Genomic DNA, 18,573 nt, shown 5'->3' with positions numbered 1-18,573 from the left:
ATTTTGCTCCTTTGCACAGGTTAATTTATTTAATGTGTTGTAATGTGCATGCTGAACCTCAGCGTCAAATCGCATTGGCTCTTTATTAAAAGGAGGTGTAACGACCTAGGTATTGAGAAATGATGCCTAAGTATTGATTTTGGTTTGAAGTGTCTGAAAACTGAGACGTAACTTTTTAAATCTCGCATTTTAATTTCTAATTCCTAATTTCTTTCACATCTAAGTGTCTTTCGTAGGACTCAGTGCTGTAACGTTAATTTAACAACTTAAGGTGAGTGGTTGTACGTATAATATAAAGCATGTACAAAATTTATTTTTGTTTTATTAATTAATCACCACATATGATCAGTCTCGACTGAACATAACACCGTACATACTTACAGTTGCTTCGCATAAACCACAGTTTGTTTTTCGGATTTTTAACCGTCCGCAAGCGAAACTGAGTTAGCCAGATCATATGATATGGATATCTTAGCTGTCATGTGATGTATGAATGAGCCGTAAGCCTATTGTCAACTACGCAGCATTAGAAGCGAGCGTCTTTTGTCCAGCCAATAGAATGGCTTTTTATATGAGGCGGCGCTTATTTAGGGTATTTGTAATGGGCAAGTGATACAGTAGGTTTGGTGGCATCGAGTTGTCAGGTCGTCAACGGAGGTGGGAAATGAGATGCTGATGAGTTTTTGTGTTTGGTGTTTTATTACAGAGCTTTGACGTTGTGTTATTACGCTGTGTGTTATGTGGTCGCTACAAATAGATAGCTTAAACTTTTTTTAGTCTAACCACTTTTGATCTTAGCTAGTTTGGAGCTTGTATATGTTTTAGAGATGGACATATAGAAGTGCACTTATGTTGAGTTTTATTAGTGGTTGTATTGTTGTCATTATTGTTATTAATAGTTTACGTCAATATTTTATACCTTAAAACTTTCAGTGCTAGGAAGCAACAAATGTTGGGGAAAATGATGCTGGAAAAGCTGTAAGAGGTTGTATTGTTGCTTTTTAGAATTCATAATTCATAGATTCATGATTTACTCATACTTACTGTATGGTGTAGCACAGGTATTGTATGTGTTTCATGAAGTTGTCATTGATTGATTGATTGACTGATTGAGTGCATTTTAAAAGCGACTGTACATTGATTTGATGTAGTCTACAATACAGTACAGTAAGACTTGCAAGACAATTGAGTCACAAAACAAATATAAATACTTTGTACATAGATGTAGGCTAGTAAAAGCAGATTGCGAGTGTGGAAGAAGGCTTGCTATGAAATTGTAGAACCAAGGGAAAGAAAGGAGGGTCATCTGTGCACTCAGAGTTGGAGATGTAAGCACATATATAGATATGAATACATAACAGGTGGCTGGAGAGTCACGATTATTAATAGTAGAAAATTTAGTTTGAAAGTCTTTTTTGTATATAAAAGAGGAAGTTCATAGATACACTGCTGCAAGATATCTCAGAGGTAAAAATACAAATACAATACACATTTTAATTTAATCCTTGAGTGACATCTGCAACGTTGCAGAATGGTCCTGCTGAAAAACTATCAAGAAGTTTCTTTACCTTTAAATTTAAAGTGAGGGGGCAGGGGATGAACTAACCCAGGTTTACAAATGGCATAAGCTGAAGGGGAATTCCTGATTCTGGGGATTTACGCTGTGCTTTTTTAATAGAGATAGAAGCGAAAGCAGACCTTTTGTGTGCTTGTAGTCAGTCTGGTTTGTCAGTGAACCAAGCCATAGCCAACAACCTCACTCCTCAGTCTGCCACAGGCCATAGAGATGGTGTTGCAACACAGATTTCAGGAAAATTAGTTGTGTTTTTTTTTTTTTTGTTCTTGCATCTGCAGTAATGCAATAGAGTTTGGGCGGTTAGGGTAGTGAAAATATGAAGATGAAACTGGCGATACTGTTTTTCTTTCCTGACTAAATGTGAAAGAGGAAGCAACTCTATTTGAACTGATATTTCCAGTGAGAAGTGAGAATGAATGAATATAGCTCAACAGTGGTTTGATTGTTATTCTTTCTTGTAAACATAAAAGGCCAGGGGTTTATGGCTTAAAATGGGTCCATTGTTTGTTTGTGGTTTCAAAGTAAATGTGTTGGGGAATGTGATCAGATGTGATCATGAAAATTATTAATATACAGTAGCAGTCAAAAGTGTGGACACACCTTATTACGATAATGCATTCAAAGGCATTTTGATCTATAGACGTATGCTTAAATACTTGAAATATCTTGATTAGACAAATATAAATAGTGCAGAGTCAGAGTCATACATAACATTGAATAAAAGGTGCCATCCTTGGCACTTTTCCTTCTGATCTGCTGTTTCATGAGGTGTTCCCCCCGATCTCCTTTGCTCTCCACAGATGCTGAAGCCAGGGGTGCTCTGTCTGGCCCTGCTGGCCCTCACAGCTGCCATAACATGCCCAGACGGAGGGACGTGTGACGACGGCAGCACTTGCTGCCAGAGATCCTCTGGCAGATATGGCTGCTGTCCCCTGCCAAACGTGAGTCAGAGCTGGGGGCTCCAGTGGGTTTCTCTCAGCTGAAAGGAGCATCCGGTGGCTTGCCCCCCAGTTAGCTATTTCTAAGCCGCAGCACTGTGGACGCGGAAGCGATTCGGTCCCCAGTTTGTCTTGGAATCAGATATTCTTTTGATCATCACCTCATGCTGTTTATTGTTCTAGGTCAAATATTTTTAAGGGTAATGTAGTGTATGCAATACACCTGTGACATTAACTCAATTAACATTAAGTCTTTTTTATAAGTTATTTGTTGGTTGCAGTGGATGGCTCAAACAGAGGAGGGTCACAAGATTGTTTTAAAGTTCTGTGTAGTGTCTTTTATTTTTATTTTGGTCATAGGGAGGGTCCTGTATTTTTGTTTGCTTGTTGGTTTGTTTGTTTCTTCCAGCCTTTATACTGTATTTCCCAATTATATCCGCATGTGTATGCAATTATAAGTAAGACATATTTTTTGTATTTATTATGAACACTATAGTTCATGTCCTGTAAACTGTAAAACTGTAAAACATGTCATAGACCAGTACTTTTTGTATTATTGAGTGTTTGTGGTGGAAAGAAGGCCATGCATTTTTTTTTAACTTGGCTGGCATTGAGCCACCCCCTCCCAAGTATAAATGATGTCCCTAATCAATCCTTACTTTGAATTTATTCACAGGCTGTGTGCTGTGAAGATCACCTACACTGCTGCCATGAAGGTACAGTCTGTGATCTGAAGCACTCCAAGTGCATCAATGAAACACACTCACTGGCCTGGCTGAAGCGAGTCCCTGCTAAACTGCCAGGATTCCCTCAGGTAAGGAACTGCAGCTCTATATCCGGACCCTTTTAGCAGTTATATTCCGACTTCCTCCCATTGATAATCCCCAGACAAGCTTTGAAGACACTGACAGTTGTTCTGTGAGCAAATGTGACCCAGGCAAAGTTTTCTGTTGGACACAGTCTTTATGGCCTTATGGTAAAAGCACAAACATAGTACCCAGTAGATAAGTCTACTGTTCTCCTTGGCGTTTTCTTTCAGATGTTTTGACATTTTATTGATTTCTTTTCCACCCAGTCTTTTCCCATGATCCATGCATCCTCCAGAAATGAGGATTATGGTAGTATCTGTCCTGACAACACACATTGCCCCTTCGAATACACCTGCCTGAAGTCCCACAATGCATACGAATGCTGTCCCTTAACTCAGGTAATCTAAAGAATGTGATTTTTTTGCTCAGAAATTCATGAGAGACTTGTTTCCATGTCAGAATTTGCATGTCTGGTTCTGCTATTAAGAGTCAGCTCATTTCCTGCAATGGGGAAATTTAAACACACTAGCCCGTATTTAAGCAGAAGTGTCTTGGAAGTGATTTTCTTTTGAAGTGTCATTAATGCTTTCAGCCTTTGTGTGACAACATGTGACTTCCTGACAAACTCAGATTGAAGTGTACAGCATGTGATTTTACAAAATAGAATTTCACAAGATCCAGTAGTATTTAAACATGATACTGAGAGGGCCTTTTGGGTGGGTTTATTTTGCACAACCCCAAAATAGATGATCTTACGTGACCACAGCTGTATCATTATTACAAAACTGCATGCCAAAATCCGCTTTGAGAAAAATATGCCTCACAGAAGACCTTGTGGAAGGACTGTATGCAGGGTGAAGGTGGGTCTTTGAAGGTGGTTTTCATTACCTGTTCCATAACACATTTAAGGGATTGCTACTTCTTTCAGGGTGTCCTGTGTTCAGATGGGAAACACTGTTGTCCAGAAGGCCATCTGTGCAGTGAAGATGGGCATTCCTGTGTCAAGCAAGGTCAGAAAACGCCTTTATTTTGATAAATACTGGTTGTCACTGACTCAGATTGTTTTAGTGGTGCAATGAAGGGATGCATTCAGCAATTTGGAGGCAAGGGGTGCACTGTGTTTTTTGTGGTAAGATTTTGTGGTTTAGAAGGTCAGTAAGAGCCTCTCCTATGAGACGCCCCCTTGTGTTTGCATTGAGAATTGACCTGTGACCCTGTCCTCCAGCAGGGCGTGTTGATGCAGTCATCTGCCCCGATGAGGCATCAGAATGTCCAGAACAGACAACCTGCTGTCAACTCCCAGACAGCAGCTGGGGGTGCTGCCCCATGGCAAAGGTACCGGGTGTAAATCACTCTTTGTCAAACAGTTATTAATGTTCAAATATGAAATATACAGCCTGGCAAAATACATACATTTTATCCAAAAATGTACGCAATATATATCACTCTAACATTCCACTCGAGTAAAAAATACTGAAACATATTTTAACTTCAGTTGTATTTGTGACCAGTGGTGGAGGACTGGGCACCCAAAAAAATAAAATAGGAGAGCAATTGCTTGATTGCAAAGAAGGACATTTATTTGCCTGAATGTCACGCTGGGTGTGCCCAACAGTGAGTCACTGAAATTTACGTAACAACAGGAGAGAAACAGAAGAGAAACAACAAAAATGCCTGAGATAAGCAATATTTTTTCAAACCTTTCCTTCCTCCTTGGTCATTTTGTTTTATTTTTGGCTTTAACTTCAGTTCTATTAACATTGCAGTTGCAGCCCAGGGAGGCTGCCTATTGTGATGCCTTGTTGGTGGTTTCGTCAGAGAAATCTAAGCACTGACAGTTTTAAATTCCAAGGAGAAACTGGGGGTCAGTGGAAGGCCACCTCCGACTGTAGCCCTCTTGTGAAGATGGTATGTGTGCTCATGTGTCCTGCAGTGAGGTCAGAGTGTGTTCTATCTGCCCCTCCAGGCTGTGTGCTGTGAGGATAAGATACACTGCTGCCCTGAGGGTGACACCTGTGACCTAGTTCACGGCAAGTGTCTGTCGCCCCATGGAGAGAGGCCTATGTGGAAAAAGTTCCCCGCCCGCAGGAGGGAGGCGTGGGAGGACCAAACTGGTAGGCCGCCCCCTCACCCTTCTGCTCACGCAGGGCTATTGTGTTGTGTGCCTGACCTCACATGCCCTCATGTGTTCTGCCATATGTGTGCAGCTGTCAGGGAGACACCAGATGTGGATGGGACATCTGTAATCTGTCCAGATGGGAAAGCGTGCCAAGATGGCATGACCTGCTGCCAGTTAAGCAACGGCTCTTACGGCTGCTGTCCCTTCCCCAATGTGAGTGAGTCTGTAATTTACAGGGAGTGAGAGGAAACTGATTGACTTCCTTGTGCAAAAGTGAACAGTGTTGTTAAAAAGAACAACCACCTCAGCCATGTTAAGACTTTGTGCCTTAAAATTAATATTGACTGTAGAGAATGAGCATCGTTTTATAGCATGAGTCATAGCATGAGATTGTTCTTTGACAAGCAGTTTAAGGCAGCCAAGCATCTTAGACTAGGAAATAGGTCCTAAGAGCTTTAAAATTTTGAGAGTGATGTCAGTTTGGTCCTACTGTTTCTCCTAAGAGTAAGAGCAATTTAGTAAGATTCTTTACATTTAAAACTACTCCTACCTCAGCCGGTATTTGAGTCCTTGAGAACTGTACTTACTTGTTAGGAGTTACTGACGGGGGAATACACTGAGGTAGCGTACATGCATCTTTCAGTGTTCGTAAGATGACTCGTACTGTTGTGGAGACAGGAATTGGACAGCTGGAAATGGAGTTGCTCTTTCTACACCAATAAATCTGGCAACAGCGCTGAAAAAGGCATAACAAGAGCTTGCGCAATTCTCCGCCATATCTGCAAGCTGCAGACTTGGCATTGATGTGGGATTCCCAGGCAGCTTTCCTCAGGGGAAATCGGGAATGACTAGCCGCCTGTCTTATTAGCCCTTGAGACCTGGAAAAGATTTAAGTTCCCTTCCATTGGCAATTGTAGCCTCAATTAATTGTAAATAATTGTAGCCTCAATAAAGTAATGCCTGAGTCGGAAAGAGGACTAGACGGCCATGAGATTAGCGTTGATAGTGTACGTTTGAGAAAAATAGTTGTTTTAAAGGAAACTTGATGGCTTCCTCCCTAGGCTGTGTGCTGTGAGGACCATAAACACTGCTGCCCCGAGGGCACCCAGTGCGACCTGGCCCACAGAGCTTGTATATCTCCCAGTGGGAGCAGAGGCTGGGCGACCAAGCTTCAAGCTCTGAGGATGCCTCCGCGAGAGATCAAAGGTGAGTTACACTTCACCCCTCATGTTATATCCATTGACGATCAATGGAGCACTCAAGCAGTAATAAACGTGCTGTGTAGAAATTTTGATTTGTGTTGCGATTGAAGACACTGGAAGCAATTTGTCAAAGACTACGTCTTGGATAGTCTCACAAAGTTATGACTGGATTTCTTTAATTGGCATTGATGTGACACTGCAGTTGCCCTCTGCATGACAGCTAAGAATGTTCCCTGCAATGACTCTGTGGCCTGTCCTGATGGGAGCACCTGCTGCAAGACAGCCTCAGGAGACTGGGCCTGCTGCCCCCTGCCTCAGGTACACATTGACATGAGCAGCACCGCTACAACAGTTAGAAATCTTGGTCTTTGAAGACGGTATTTAGTCGTCATTCTTTAGAATGTTTAGTCTCCTACATCAAACAGGTGAGGAGCAACCTGGATGGGTTTTGTGGCTTAGTAACCATTCTGTCCCAACTGGCATGATGTACTCCTCTCTGTTTCGGGACTCTTCATGTTCCTTGTATGTATGCTGTCGGTGGATGATTGCATTGTATTGATAAATGGGGAAGTTGGGTGACAATAAACTTCCTTTTATTTCTCTTGTGATTTGAAAGTAAACTTCAGACCGAGTAGTTATTTCAGGTTACCGTCAACAAGATCAAGTTTGGAAAGTGTGTTGCTCTTCATTTAAGATGTAGATGCGGGCTAAGAAACAGTCCACTATAACCAGAGGTGGAAAACCCCGGTTTCAGAAAGTAAAAGTCCTGCCACGTATTTGTTCCACCCATGCACTACACCAGCTGAATTTAATTAGCACAACTCTTCAGCCAGGTAGAGGGGCTAATTAGTGAAATCACCTTGTTTAGTGAATGGCTTGAATAAATACATGGTAGGACTTTTACTTTCTGAAGCCGGGGTTTTCCACCTCTGACTATAACCTCCAACCATGGTGTTTCTCCCTCTCTTTTTCCATCATCGGCCACATAACAACATTGATAGGCATTCACATTTCAAGTGTCCTAAGATGACATCACAGTTGAGTTTTTCTCCTCAATCTTCCAGGCAGTGTGCTGTGAGGACCACCAACACTGCTGCCCCCATGGCACCACCTGTGACCCATCTGGGAGCAAATGTGACAACGCCACAGTCTCCGTGCCGTGGCTGAAGAAGGTACCGGCTCTGACCCTGCAGCCTCACAAAGCAGGAGTCGTAGCATGTGACTCGAGCCACGCCTGTCCTGATGGGAGCACCTGCTGCAAGACAGCCTCAGGAGACTGGGCCTGCTGCCCCCTGCCTCAGGTACACATTGACATGAACAGCACCGCTACAACAGTTAGAAATCTTGGTCTTTGAAGAACATATTCAATTGTCGTTCTTTACAATGTTTAGTCGTCCACACCTAACAAATCAGGAACACCATGGATGGGTTTTGTCCCTTACTAGCGTCTTTGCCCCAACTGGCATGATGCACTCCTCTCTTTTCCTGAACTCTACATGCTCCTTGTATGTATGCTGTCACTGGATGATTGCGCTGTACTGGTCAATTGGGAAGTTAGTGAAGAATAACCTTCCGTTTATTTCTGATGTGATTGCAAAGTAAACTTCAGACCAGGTAGTTATTTCAGATTACGGTCCATTAAATTAAGTTTGAAAAGTATGTTGCTGTCCATTCAAGGGTTCAAAAAAAGGGCTAAGAAATAGTGTGATATAACCTCCAACCATGGTGGTTCTCCATCTCTTTTCGTCATCTTCCCCATATCGACATTGATGGGAAGTCATATTTCATTCATCCTTCTTCCAGGCAGTGTGCTGTGAGGACCACCAACACTGCTGCCCCCATGGCACCACCTGTGACCCATCTGGGAGCAAATGTGACAACGCCACAGTCTCCGTGCCGTGGCTGAAGAAGGTACCGGCTCTGACCCTGCAGCCTCACAACGCAGGAGTCGTACCATGTGACTCGAGCCACGCCTGTCCTGATGGGAGCACCTGCTGCAAGACAGCCTCAGGAGACTGGGCCTGCTGCCCCCTGCCTCAGGTACAAATTGACATGAACAGCACCACTAGTAGAGTTAGAAAATCTTGGTCTTTGAAAAAGGTATTCAATGGCCCTGTTCCACATTGAACAGGTTAGGAGCATCTGGGATGGGTTTTGTACTTTACTAGCTGCTCTGCATAAACTGGTATAATGTACTCCTCTCTGCTTCAGAACTCTTCATTACGCTTGAATTCATGCTGTCACAGGATGGTGCCACTGCATTTGTGAATTTGCAAGTTCGTGAAGAATACAGTTCCATTAAAATCTTTTATGATTGCAAAGTGAAATTCAGTCTAGGTTGTTATTTCAGTAAAGTGTTAATGAGATCAAGTATGAAAACTAAATTGTTGGTGTCTTTCTGAGGTTTCAAAGAAGAGCTAAGTAATAGCGGAGTATAATCTCTACCATGGTACTTCTCTGTTGGTTTTAGCTTTATCTGCTGAGTAAAGACAATGATAGGCATTCACATTTCAAGTGTCCTAAGATGACATCACAGTTGAGTTTTTCTCCTCAATCTTCCAGGCAGTGTGCTGTGAGGACCACCAACACTGCTGCCCCCATGGCACCACCTGTGACCCATCTGGGAGCAAATGTGACAACGCCACAGTCTCCGTGCCGTGGCTGAAGAAGGTACCGGCTCTGACCCTGCAGCCTCACAACGCAGGAGTCGTAGCATGTGACTCGAGCCACGCCTGTCCTGATGGGAGCACCTGCTGCAAGACAGCCTCAGGAGACTGGGCCTGCTGCCCCCTGCCTCAGGTACACATTGACATGAGCAGCACCGCTACAACAGTTAGAAATCTTGGTCTTTGAAGACGGTATTTAGTCGTCATTCTTTAGAATGTTTAGTCTCCTACATCAAACAGGTGAGGAGCAACCTGGATGGGTTTTGTGGCTTAGTAACCATTCTGTCCCAACTGGCATGATGTACTCCTCTCTGTTTCGGGACTCTTCATGTTCCTTGTATGTATGCTGTCACTGGATGATTGCGCTGTACTGGTCAATTGGGAAGTTAGTGAAGAATAACCTTCCATTTATTTCTGATGTGATTGCAAAGTAAACTTCAGACCAGGTAGTTATTTCAGATTACGGTCCATTAAATTAAGTTTGAAAAGTATGTTGCTGTCCATTCAAGGGTTCAAAAAAAGGGCTAAGAAATAGTGTGATATAACCTCCAACCATGGTGGTTCTCCATCTCTTTTCGTCATCTTCCCCATATCGACATTGATGGGAAGTCATATTTCATTCATCCTTCTTCCAGGCAGTGTGCTGTGAGGACCACCAACACTGCTGCCCCCATGGCACCACCTGTGACCCATCTGGGAGCAAATGTGACAACGCCACAGTCTCCGTGCCGTGGCTGAAGAAGGTACCGGCTCTGACCCTGCAGCCTCACAACGCAGGAGTCGTACCATGTGACTCGAGCCACGCCTGTCCTGATGGGAGCACCTGCTGCAAGACAGCCTCAGGAGACTGGGCCTGCTGCCCCCTGCCTCAGGTACAAATTGACATGAACAGCACCACTAGTAGAGTTAGAAAATCTTGGTCTTTGAAAAAGGTATTCAATGGCCCTGTTCCACATTGAACAGGTTAGGAGCATCTGGGATGGGTTTTGTACTTTACTAGCTGCTCTGCATAAACTGGTATAATGTACTCCTCTCTGCTTCAGAACTCTTCATTACGCTTGAATTCATGCTGTCACAGGATGGTGCCACTGCATTTGTGAATTTGCAAGTTCGTGAAGAATACAGTTCCATTAAAATCTTTTATGATTGCAAAGTGAAATTCAGTCTAGGTTGTTATTTCAGTAAAGTGTTAATGAGATCAAGTATGAAAACTAAATTGTTGGTGTCTTTCTGAGGTTTCAAAGAAGAGCTAAGTAATAGCGGAGTATAATCTCTACCATGGTACTTCTCTGTTGGTTTTAGCTTTATCTGCTGAGTAAAGACAATGATAGGCATTCACATTTCAAGTGTCCTAAGATGACATCACAGTTGAGTTTTTCTCCTCAATCTTCCAGGCAGTGTGCTGTGAGGACCACCAACACTGCTGCCCCCATGGCACCACCTGTGACCCATCTGGGAGCAAATGTGACAACGCCACAGTCTCCGTGCCGTGGCTGAAGAAGGTACCGGCTCTGACCCTGCAGCCTCACAACGCAGGAGTCGTAGCATGTGACTCGAGCCACGCCTGTCCTGATGGGAGCACCTGCTGCAAGACAGCCTCAGGAGACTGGGCCTGCTGCCCCCTGCCTCAGGTACACATTGACATGAGCAGCACCGCTACAACAGTTAGAAATCTTGGTCTTTGAAGACGGTATTTAGTCGTCATTCTTTAGAATGTTTAGTCTCCTACATCAAACAGGTGAGGAGCAACCTGGATGGGTTTTGTGGCTTAGTAACCATTCTGTCCCAACTGGCATGATGTACTCCTCTCTGTTTCGGGACTCTTCATGTTCCTTGTATGTATGCTGTCACTGGATGATTGCGCTGTACTGGTCAATTGGGAAGTTAGTGAAGAATAACCTTCCATTTATTTCTGATGTGATTGCAAAGTAAACTTCAGACCAGGTAGTTATTTCAGATTACGGTCCATTAAATTAAGTTTGAAAAGTATGTTGCTGTCCATTCAAGGGTTCAAAAAAGGGCTAAGAAATAGTGTGATATAACCTCCAACCATGGTGGTTCTCCATCTCTTTTCGTCATCTTCCCCATATCGACATTGATGGGAAGTCATATTTCATTCATCCTTCTTCCAGGCAGTGTGCTGTGAGGACCACCAACACTGCTGCCCCCATGGCACCACCTGTGACCCATCTGGGAGCAAATGTGACAACGCCACAGTCTCCGTGCCGTGGCTGAAGAAGGTACCGGCTCTGACCCTGCAGCCTCACAACGCAGGAGTCGTACCATGTGACTCGAGCCACGCCTGTCCTGATGGGAGCACCTGCTGCAAGACAGCCTCAGGAGACTGGGCCTGCTGCCCCCTGCCTCAGGTACAAATTGACATGAACAGCACCACTAGTAGAGTTAGAAAATCTTGGTCTTTGAAAAAGGTATTCAATGGCCCTGTTCCACATTGAACAGGTTAGGAGCATCTGGGATGGGTTTTGTACTTTACTAGCTGCTCTGCATAAACTGGTATAATGTACTCCTCTCTGCTTCAGAACTCTTCATTACGCTTGAATTCATGCTGTCACAGGATGGTGCCACTGCATTTGTGAATTTGCAAGTTCGTGAAGAATACAGTTCCATTAAAATCTTTTATGATTGCAAAGTGAAATTCAGTCTAGGTTGTTATTTCAGTAAAGTGTTAATGAGATCAAGTATGAAAACTAAATTGTTGGTGTCTTTCTGAGGTTTCAAAGAAGAGCTAAGTAATAGCGGAGTATAATCTCTACCATGGTACTTCTCTGTTGGTTTTAGCTTTATCTGCTGAGTAAAGACAATGATAGGCATTCACATTTCAAGTGTCCTAAGATGACATCACAGTTGAGTTTTTCTCCTCAATCTTCCAGGCAGTGTGCTGTGAGGACCACCAACACTGCTGCCCCCATGGCACCACCTGTGACCCATCTGGGAGCAAATGTGACAACGCCACAGTCTCCGTGCCGTGGCTGAAGAAGGTACCGGCTCTGACCCTGCAGCCTCACAACGCAGGAGTCGTAGCATGTGACTCGAGCCACGCCTGTCCTGATGGGAGCACCTGCTGCAAGACAGCCTCAGGAGACTGGGCCTGCTGCCCCCTGCCTCAGGTACACATTGACATGAGCAGCACCGCTACAACAGTTAGAAATCTTGGTCTTTGAAGACGGTATTTAGTCGTCATTCTTTAGAATGTTTAGTCTCCTACATCAAACAGGTGAGGAGCAACCTGGATGGGTTTTGTGGCTTAGTAACCATTCTGTCCCAACTGGCATGATGTACTCCTCTCTGTTTCGGGACTCTTCATGTTCCTTGTATGTATGCTGTCACTGGATGATTGCGCTGTACTGGTCAATTGGGAAGTTAGTGAAGAATAACCTTCCATTTATTTCTGATGTGATTGCAAAGTAAACTTCAGACCAGGTAGTTATTTCAGATTACGGTCCATTAAATTAAGTTTGAAAAGTATGTTGCTGTCCATTCAAGGGTTCAAAAAAAGGGCTAAGAAATAGTGTGATATAACCTCCAACCATGGTGGTTCTCCATCTCTTTTCGTCATCTTCCCCATATCGACATTGATGGGAAGTCATATTTCATTCATCCTTCTTCCAGGCAGTGTGCTGTGAGGACCACCAACACTGCTGCCCCCATGGCACCACCTGTGACCCATCTGGGAGCAAATGTGACAACGCCACAGTCTCCGTGCCGTGGCTGAAGAAGGTACCGGCTCTGACCCTGCAGCCTCACAAAGCAGGAGTCGTAGCATGTGACTCGAGCCACGCCTGTCCTGATGGGAGCACCTGCTGCAAGACAGCCTCAGGAGACTGGGCCTGCTGCCCCCTGCCTCAGGTACAATTTGACATGAACAGCACCACTAGTAGAGTTAGAAAATCTTGGTCTTTGAAAAAGGTAGTAAATGGCCCTGTTCCACATTGAACAGGTTAGGAGCATCTGGGATGGGTTTTGTACTTTACTAGCTGCTCTGCATAAACTGGTATAATGTACTCCTCTCTGCTTCAGAACTCTTCATTACGCTTGAATTCATGCTGTCACAGGATGGTGCCACTGCATTTGTGAATTTGCAAGTTCGTGAAGAATACAGTTCCATTAAAATCTTTTATGATTGCAAAGTGAAATTCAGTCTAGGTTGTTATTTCAGTAAAGTGTTAATGAGATCAAGTATGAAAACTAAATTGTTGGTGTCTTTCTGAGGTTTCAAAGAAGAGCTAAGTAATAGCGGAGTATAATCTCTACCATGGTACTTCTCTGTTGGTTTTAGCTTTATCTGCTGAGTAAAGACAATGATAGGCATTCACATTTCAAGTGTCCTAAGATGACATCACAGTTGAGTTTTTCTCCTCAATCTTCCAGGCAGTGTGCTGTGAGGACCACCAACACTGCTGCCCCCATGGCACCACCTGTGACCCATCTGGGAGCAAATGTGACAACGCCACAGTCTCCGTGCCGTGGCTGAAGAAGGTACCGGCTCTGACCCTGCAGCCTCACAACGCAGGAGTCGTACCATGTGACTCGAGCCACGCCTGTCCTGATGGGAGCACCTGCTGCAAGACAGCCTCAGGAGACTGGGCCTGCTGCCCCCTGCCTCAGGTACACATTGACATGAGCAGCACCGCTACAACAGTTAGAAATCTTGGTCTTTGAAGACGGTATTTAGTCGTCATTCTTTAGAATGTTTAGTCTCCTACATCAAACAGGTGAGGAGCAACCTGGATGGGTTTTGTGGCTTAGTAACCATTCTGTCCCAACTGGCATGATGTACTCCTCTCTGTTTCGGGACTCTTCATGTTCCTTGTATGTATGCTGTCGGTGGATGATTGCATTGTATTGGTAAATGGGGAAGTTGGGTGACAATAAACTTCCTTTTATTTCTCTTGTGATTTGAAAGTAAACTTCAGACCGAGTAGTTATTTCAGGTTACCGTCAACAAGATCAAGTTTGGAAAGTGTGTTGCTCTTCATTTAAGATGTAGATGCGGGCTAAGAAACAGTCCACTATAACCAGAGGTGGAAAACCCCGGTTTCAGCAAGTAAAAGTCCTGCCACGTATTTGTTCCACCCATGCACTACACCAGCTGAATTTAATTAACACAACTCTTCAGCCAGGTAGAGGGGCTAATTAGTGAAATCACCTTGTTTAGTGAATGGCTTGAATAAATACATGGTAGGACTTTTACTTTCTGAAGCCGGGGTTTTCCACCTCTGACTATAACCTCCAACCATGGTGTTTCTCCCTCTCTTTTTCCATCATCAGCCACATAACAACATTGATAGGCATTCACATTTCAAGTGTCCTAAGATGACATCACAGTTGAGTTTTTCTCCTCAATCTTCCAGGCAGTGTGCTGTGAGGACCACCAACACTGCTGCCCCCATGGCACCACCTGTGACCCATCTGGGAGCAAATGTGACAACGCCACAGTCTCCGTGCCGTGGCTGAAGAAGGTACCGGCTCTGACCCTGCAGCCTCACAAAGCAGGAGTCGTAGCATGTGACTCGAGCCACGCCTGTCCTGATGGGAGCACCTGCTGCAAGACAGCCTCAGGAGACTGGGCCTGCTGCCCCCTGCCTCAGGTACACATTGACATGAACAGCACCGCTACAACAGTTAGAAATCTTGGTCTTTGAAGAACATATTCAATTGTCGTTCTTTACAATGTTTAGTCGTCCACACCTAACAAATCAGGAACACCATGGATGGGTTTTGTCCCTTACTAGCGTCTTTGCCCCAACTGGCATGATGCACTCCTCTCTTTTCCTGAACTCTACATGCTCCTTGTATGTATGCTGTCACTGGATGATTGCGCTGTACTGGTCAATTGGGAAGTTAGTGAAGAATAACCTTCCATTTATTTCTGATGTGATTGCAAAGTAAACTTCAGACCAGGTAGTTATTTCAGATTACGGTCCATTAAATTAAGTTTGAAAAGTATGTTGCTGTCCATTCAAGGGTTCAAAAAAAGGGCTAAGAAATAGTGTGATATAACCTCCAACCATGGTGGTTCTCCATCTCTTTTCGTCATCTTCCCCATATCGACATTGATGGGAAGTCATATTTCATTCATCCTTCTTCCAGGCAGTGTGCTGTGAGGACCACCAACACTGCTGCCCCCATGGCACCACCTGTGACCCATCTGGGAGCAAATGTGACAACGCCACAGTCTCCGTGCCGTGGCTGAAGAAGGTACCGGCGTTGTTTCAGATATCTAATGAAGTTGACTCCATGCCAAGATTCACTGCTCAGTTGGACAACATCCAGTGCAATTCCAGCACCAGCTGTCCGAAGGACACCACCTGCTGTTTTGTGAAGAGGACTGGTAAATGGGGCTGCTGCCCTCTTCCAAAGGTAATTATTCACATAACAACCACTTGTTACTCTTTTTTTTCAGATGTACTGTACTCTTTTTTTTTTCCACCCTCCCCTTTCGTCTGTAAAAATTATTCCAAGCCCCATAGCTAATGTTGTTGATCAATCGGTTTGAACCTTTCAGGCAGTGTGCTGTGCAGACGGAGAACACTGTTGTCCCTTCGGCTACAAGTGCAATGAGAGACGTACGTCATGCTCCAAGGGTCGAATTGTCATCCCCTGGTACACGAAGACTGAGGCTCTCATCAGCTCTGGCTTGCCCACGGACGTGGAATGTGACTCTCACAGCAGCTGTCCTACTGGCTCCACTTGCTGCTCGCTTCCCAAGGGACAGTGGGGCTGCTGCCCTCTGGAAAAGGTCTGTCCAATCACAGGGCTTCTCAATAACATTTATTCTCATAAATGAAACTGCAGCTCTGGTAGTACAGTACACTCCACTTGTAAATTCACCTTTGCAGCCTACACATTGCCAATTATCATAGTGACGTTCAACAACTCACATGTCAAGTCATTTTTTTTTTTGTATTTAGTTAAGGACTGCATGAAGACATTGTGGATTACACAGTGTAAAAAACTGTTGTCAGTTTTAATTTGTTGAGGGGTGTGTTAACCTTGTTTTTTCTCCACCCTCAGCTTTTCATTACCTAATTAGTCCTTTCATGTAATAATTTCTGTTATCATTTTTGCAATGGTTATATTATGACTGAAGAGTATAGTTATATTTCATCACTACGTTATATGTTGCTGCAGTTTGTTGTCTGAAATCTATTAATGAAAATGTTTACTGCCAGTTTACCAACTGAGTATGTTAAACTGGAGGGAATAAATTGCAATGAAAACATACACACACAGTTCTCCAGGAACTGGGTTGTTTGACTCCACTGTATGCTAGTGTGCACCAACCTTGTTTCCCCTCCCCTCTCAGGCTGTGTGCTGCTCAGACCAGAAGCACTGCTGCCCCCAGGGCTACACCTGCAACCCGGAGTCAGGTAACTGTGAGAAGATGAGTGGAATGAGGGTGCAGCAAGTCCCCCTGGCTCATTTCTCTGAGCCAGAGCGACAGCCCAGACCCGTCGTGGGACAGGACGTCCAGTGCGGCGATAATTACCTTTGCTCTGACGAGGAGACCTGCTGCCGGACCTCTGCCACCACCTGGGCTTGCTGCCCATATCCACAGGTACTGATCTCCTGTCTCAATCCTGAAGCATAGACCTACAGTTTTAAATCAAGACTTACTTACTGACCTACAGTGCCAACTCAGGTCTCTTGTTTGTTGATCCCAAATGGAAAATCTGCAGGTGTAAGTACTCTGCAATGTACTCTGCAATGATTGCAAACGGACCATTAAACAATGTGCTGCCTAAACTATATATGATATTTGGCAGTTCAGTTCAGGGGTGTGCACTCCATTGGTCTTCATTGACAATGTCTGTACAGAGATAATATTTTCAGTATCTTTAAAGCCACATCTCTTTATGGTCATTTTCCTTTGTTCCTATTAATGAATATTACATGAGATAATTGGTGTGAGTGCTGAAACAGGAACTGTCCTCTGTTTTCCATTTATTTAATTGGCTCGTGTCTCATTGAATTAAAAGTCATTGGTCACTCTCACTGCCCCTCTCCTCAGGCCGTGTGCTGCAGTGATATGAAACACTGCTGCCCCGCTGGCTTCACCTGTGATCCTAAGGGTGGCTCTTGCTCCAAATCAGCAAGGCTCAGATGGGACAGCTGGGATATGTCCTTTGGCGCAAGGAGACCGTTTCTCCAGTTGTGATGCTGAGCCAATCCAGTCGCACTGATCTACACTCCACACCCATTCATGATTACACAGAACACAGCATTGGACATGCTCAAACATGCTTTCTTTCACTTCTTAATTTTTCTCTCTCATGGTTAATCGAGAAATGCTAACTTTTAAATTGTGGCTCATTTTGTACAGATGAGAGTTGTAAGGTTGGTGGCCCTTTTTTCACTGAGTCACGTCTTAGCCTCAGCTGAAACCTGAACAGAACTGTACTGTAAGTTGAAGCCTATTATTTGATTTTAATGACTGAACTGACTGCTTTACTATAAATGCACTTTTTCATTCAACCTCACACTAACTCTGACACTGTATCACGCAATCAACTGGGTTTTGAATTACCTCAGGGGTTTGTCATTAAACATTACCATGACTTTAAATTTAACACATTTACCAAGAATGCTGGAAGGAAACTTTAAGATAGCAGTATTAAACACTGATTGTAGAGCAATTATAATGAAAGCATGGTTCCACTGAGGTTCATGGATGTACGACATTTTTAAATGACTTCATATTATTGAAAATAAGTTTAAAATAAAGTGAGAGATGGTACATTAGGACATACCTCTTTCTGGGTATGATCCCAATTTGGAATTCAGGGAGAAGTATGAATGTATGTATTTCAACATTATTCTTCTCTTGCTAATTTTTAGCATGGAACACAGAGGTGTGGTCCATAACTGCACTGAAAGATAAGTAAACACCTCTGGTATGAAATGCGTGTTTGCTTTGATCAGAATAATATTTTAAGAGGTGTATGGACAGTTGTTCCCTGTTAGGAAACTATTTTATGTATTGTGACTATGCACTGAGCTTGTCTGTTTAAACAAAGTTGTAGAATTGATATATTGAAGGTAAATTAGTCAAGTAATTACGTAGATTCTGATTAGCTGTGTTTCCTTTTCATGTCCTAATAGTCAGTTGTTTACCCAGATTCCTCATTGTCATTATTTTATCAGTAGGATCTCTGTATGGCAGCAAAGGGTTCTGGGAGAAGTGTTCAGGGATACATAACAATACAGCAATACATAACAAGCAATATTGGCAATATTGCCGT

At 43.8% G+C, this 18,573-nt stretch overlaps 1 protein-coding gene across 1 annotated transcript; it reads left to right on the top strand.

The window, feature by feature from the left end:
* The first annotated feature begins 636 nt into the window (after positions 1 to 636).
* LOC118794562 (multiple epidermal growth factor-like domains protein 6) lies at positions 637 to 18,573 on the top strand. The gene is made up of 24 exons (XM_036552822.1): positions 637 to 657; positions 2,377 to 2,517; positions 3,191 to 3,328; positions 3,590 to 3,721; positions 4,252 to 4,333; positions 4,549 to 4,658; positions 5,290 to 5,437; positions 5,531 to 5,655; positions 6,504 to 6,648; positions 6,865 to 6,962; positions 7,709 to 7,945; positions 8,448 to 8,684; positions 9,207 to 9,443; positions 9,946 to 10,182; positions 10,705 to 10,941; positions 11,443 to 11,679; positions 12,202 to 12,438; positions 12,941 to 13,177; positions 13,700 to 13,936; positions 14,683 to 14,919; positions 15,422 to 15,691; positions 15,837 to 16,070; positions 16,638 to 16,889; positions 17,343 to 18,573. The coding sequence occupies exons 2-24, from the start codon at positions 2,377 to 2,379 to the stop codon at positions 17,487 to 17,489; spliced, it is 4,392 nt and encodes a 1,463-aa protein (XP_036408715.1). The 5' UTR covers positions 637 to 657; the 3' UTR covers positions 17,490 to 18,573.

The sequence above is a fragment of the Megalops cyprinoides genome, chromosome 19 (assembly GCF_013368585.1).
Source record: "Megalops cyprinoides isolate fMegCyp1 chromosome 19, fMegCyp1.pri, whole genome shotgun sequence".
Taxonomy (NCBI): Eukaryota; Metazoa; Chordata; class Actinopteri; order Elopiformes; family Megalopidae; genus Megalops; species Megalops cyprinoides.
Note: the sequence above shows the minus strand (reverse complement) of the source record. Positions and strands in the feature narration are given on the sequence as shown.

Bases quoted from the DNA above. Each gene is read 5' to 3' on its own strand.
- LOC118794562 (XM_036552822.1), top strand. From the start codon at position 2,377: ATGCTGAAGCCAGGGGTGCTCTGTCTGGCCCTGCTGGCCCTCACAGCT. The intron at 4,659-5,289 runs GTACCGGGTGTA...CTGCCCCTCCAG, and splicing joins GGTGCTGCCCCATGGCAAAG to GCTGTGTGCTGTGAGGATAA. The intron at 11,680-12,201 runs GTACAAATTGAC...TCAATCTTCCAG, and splicing joins CCTGCTGCCCCCTGCCTCAG to GCAGTGTGCTGTGAGGACCA.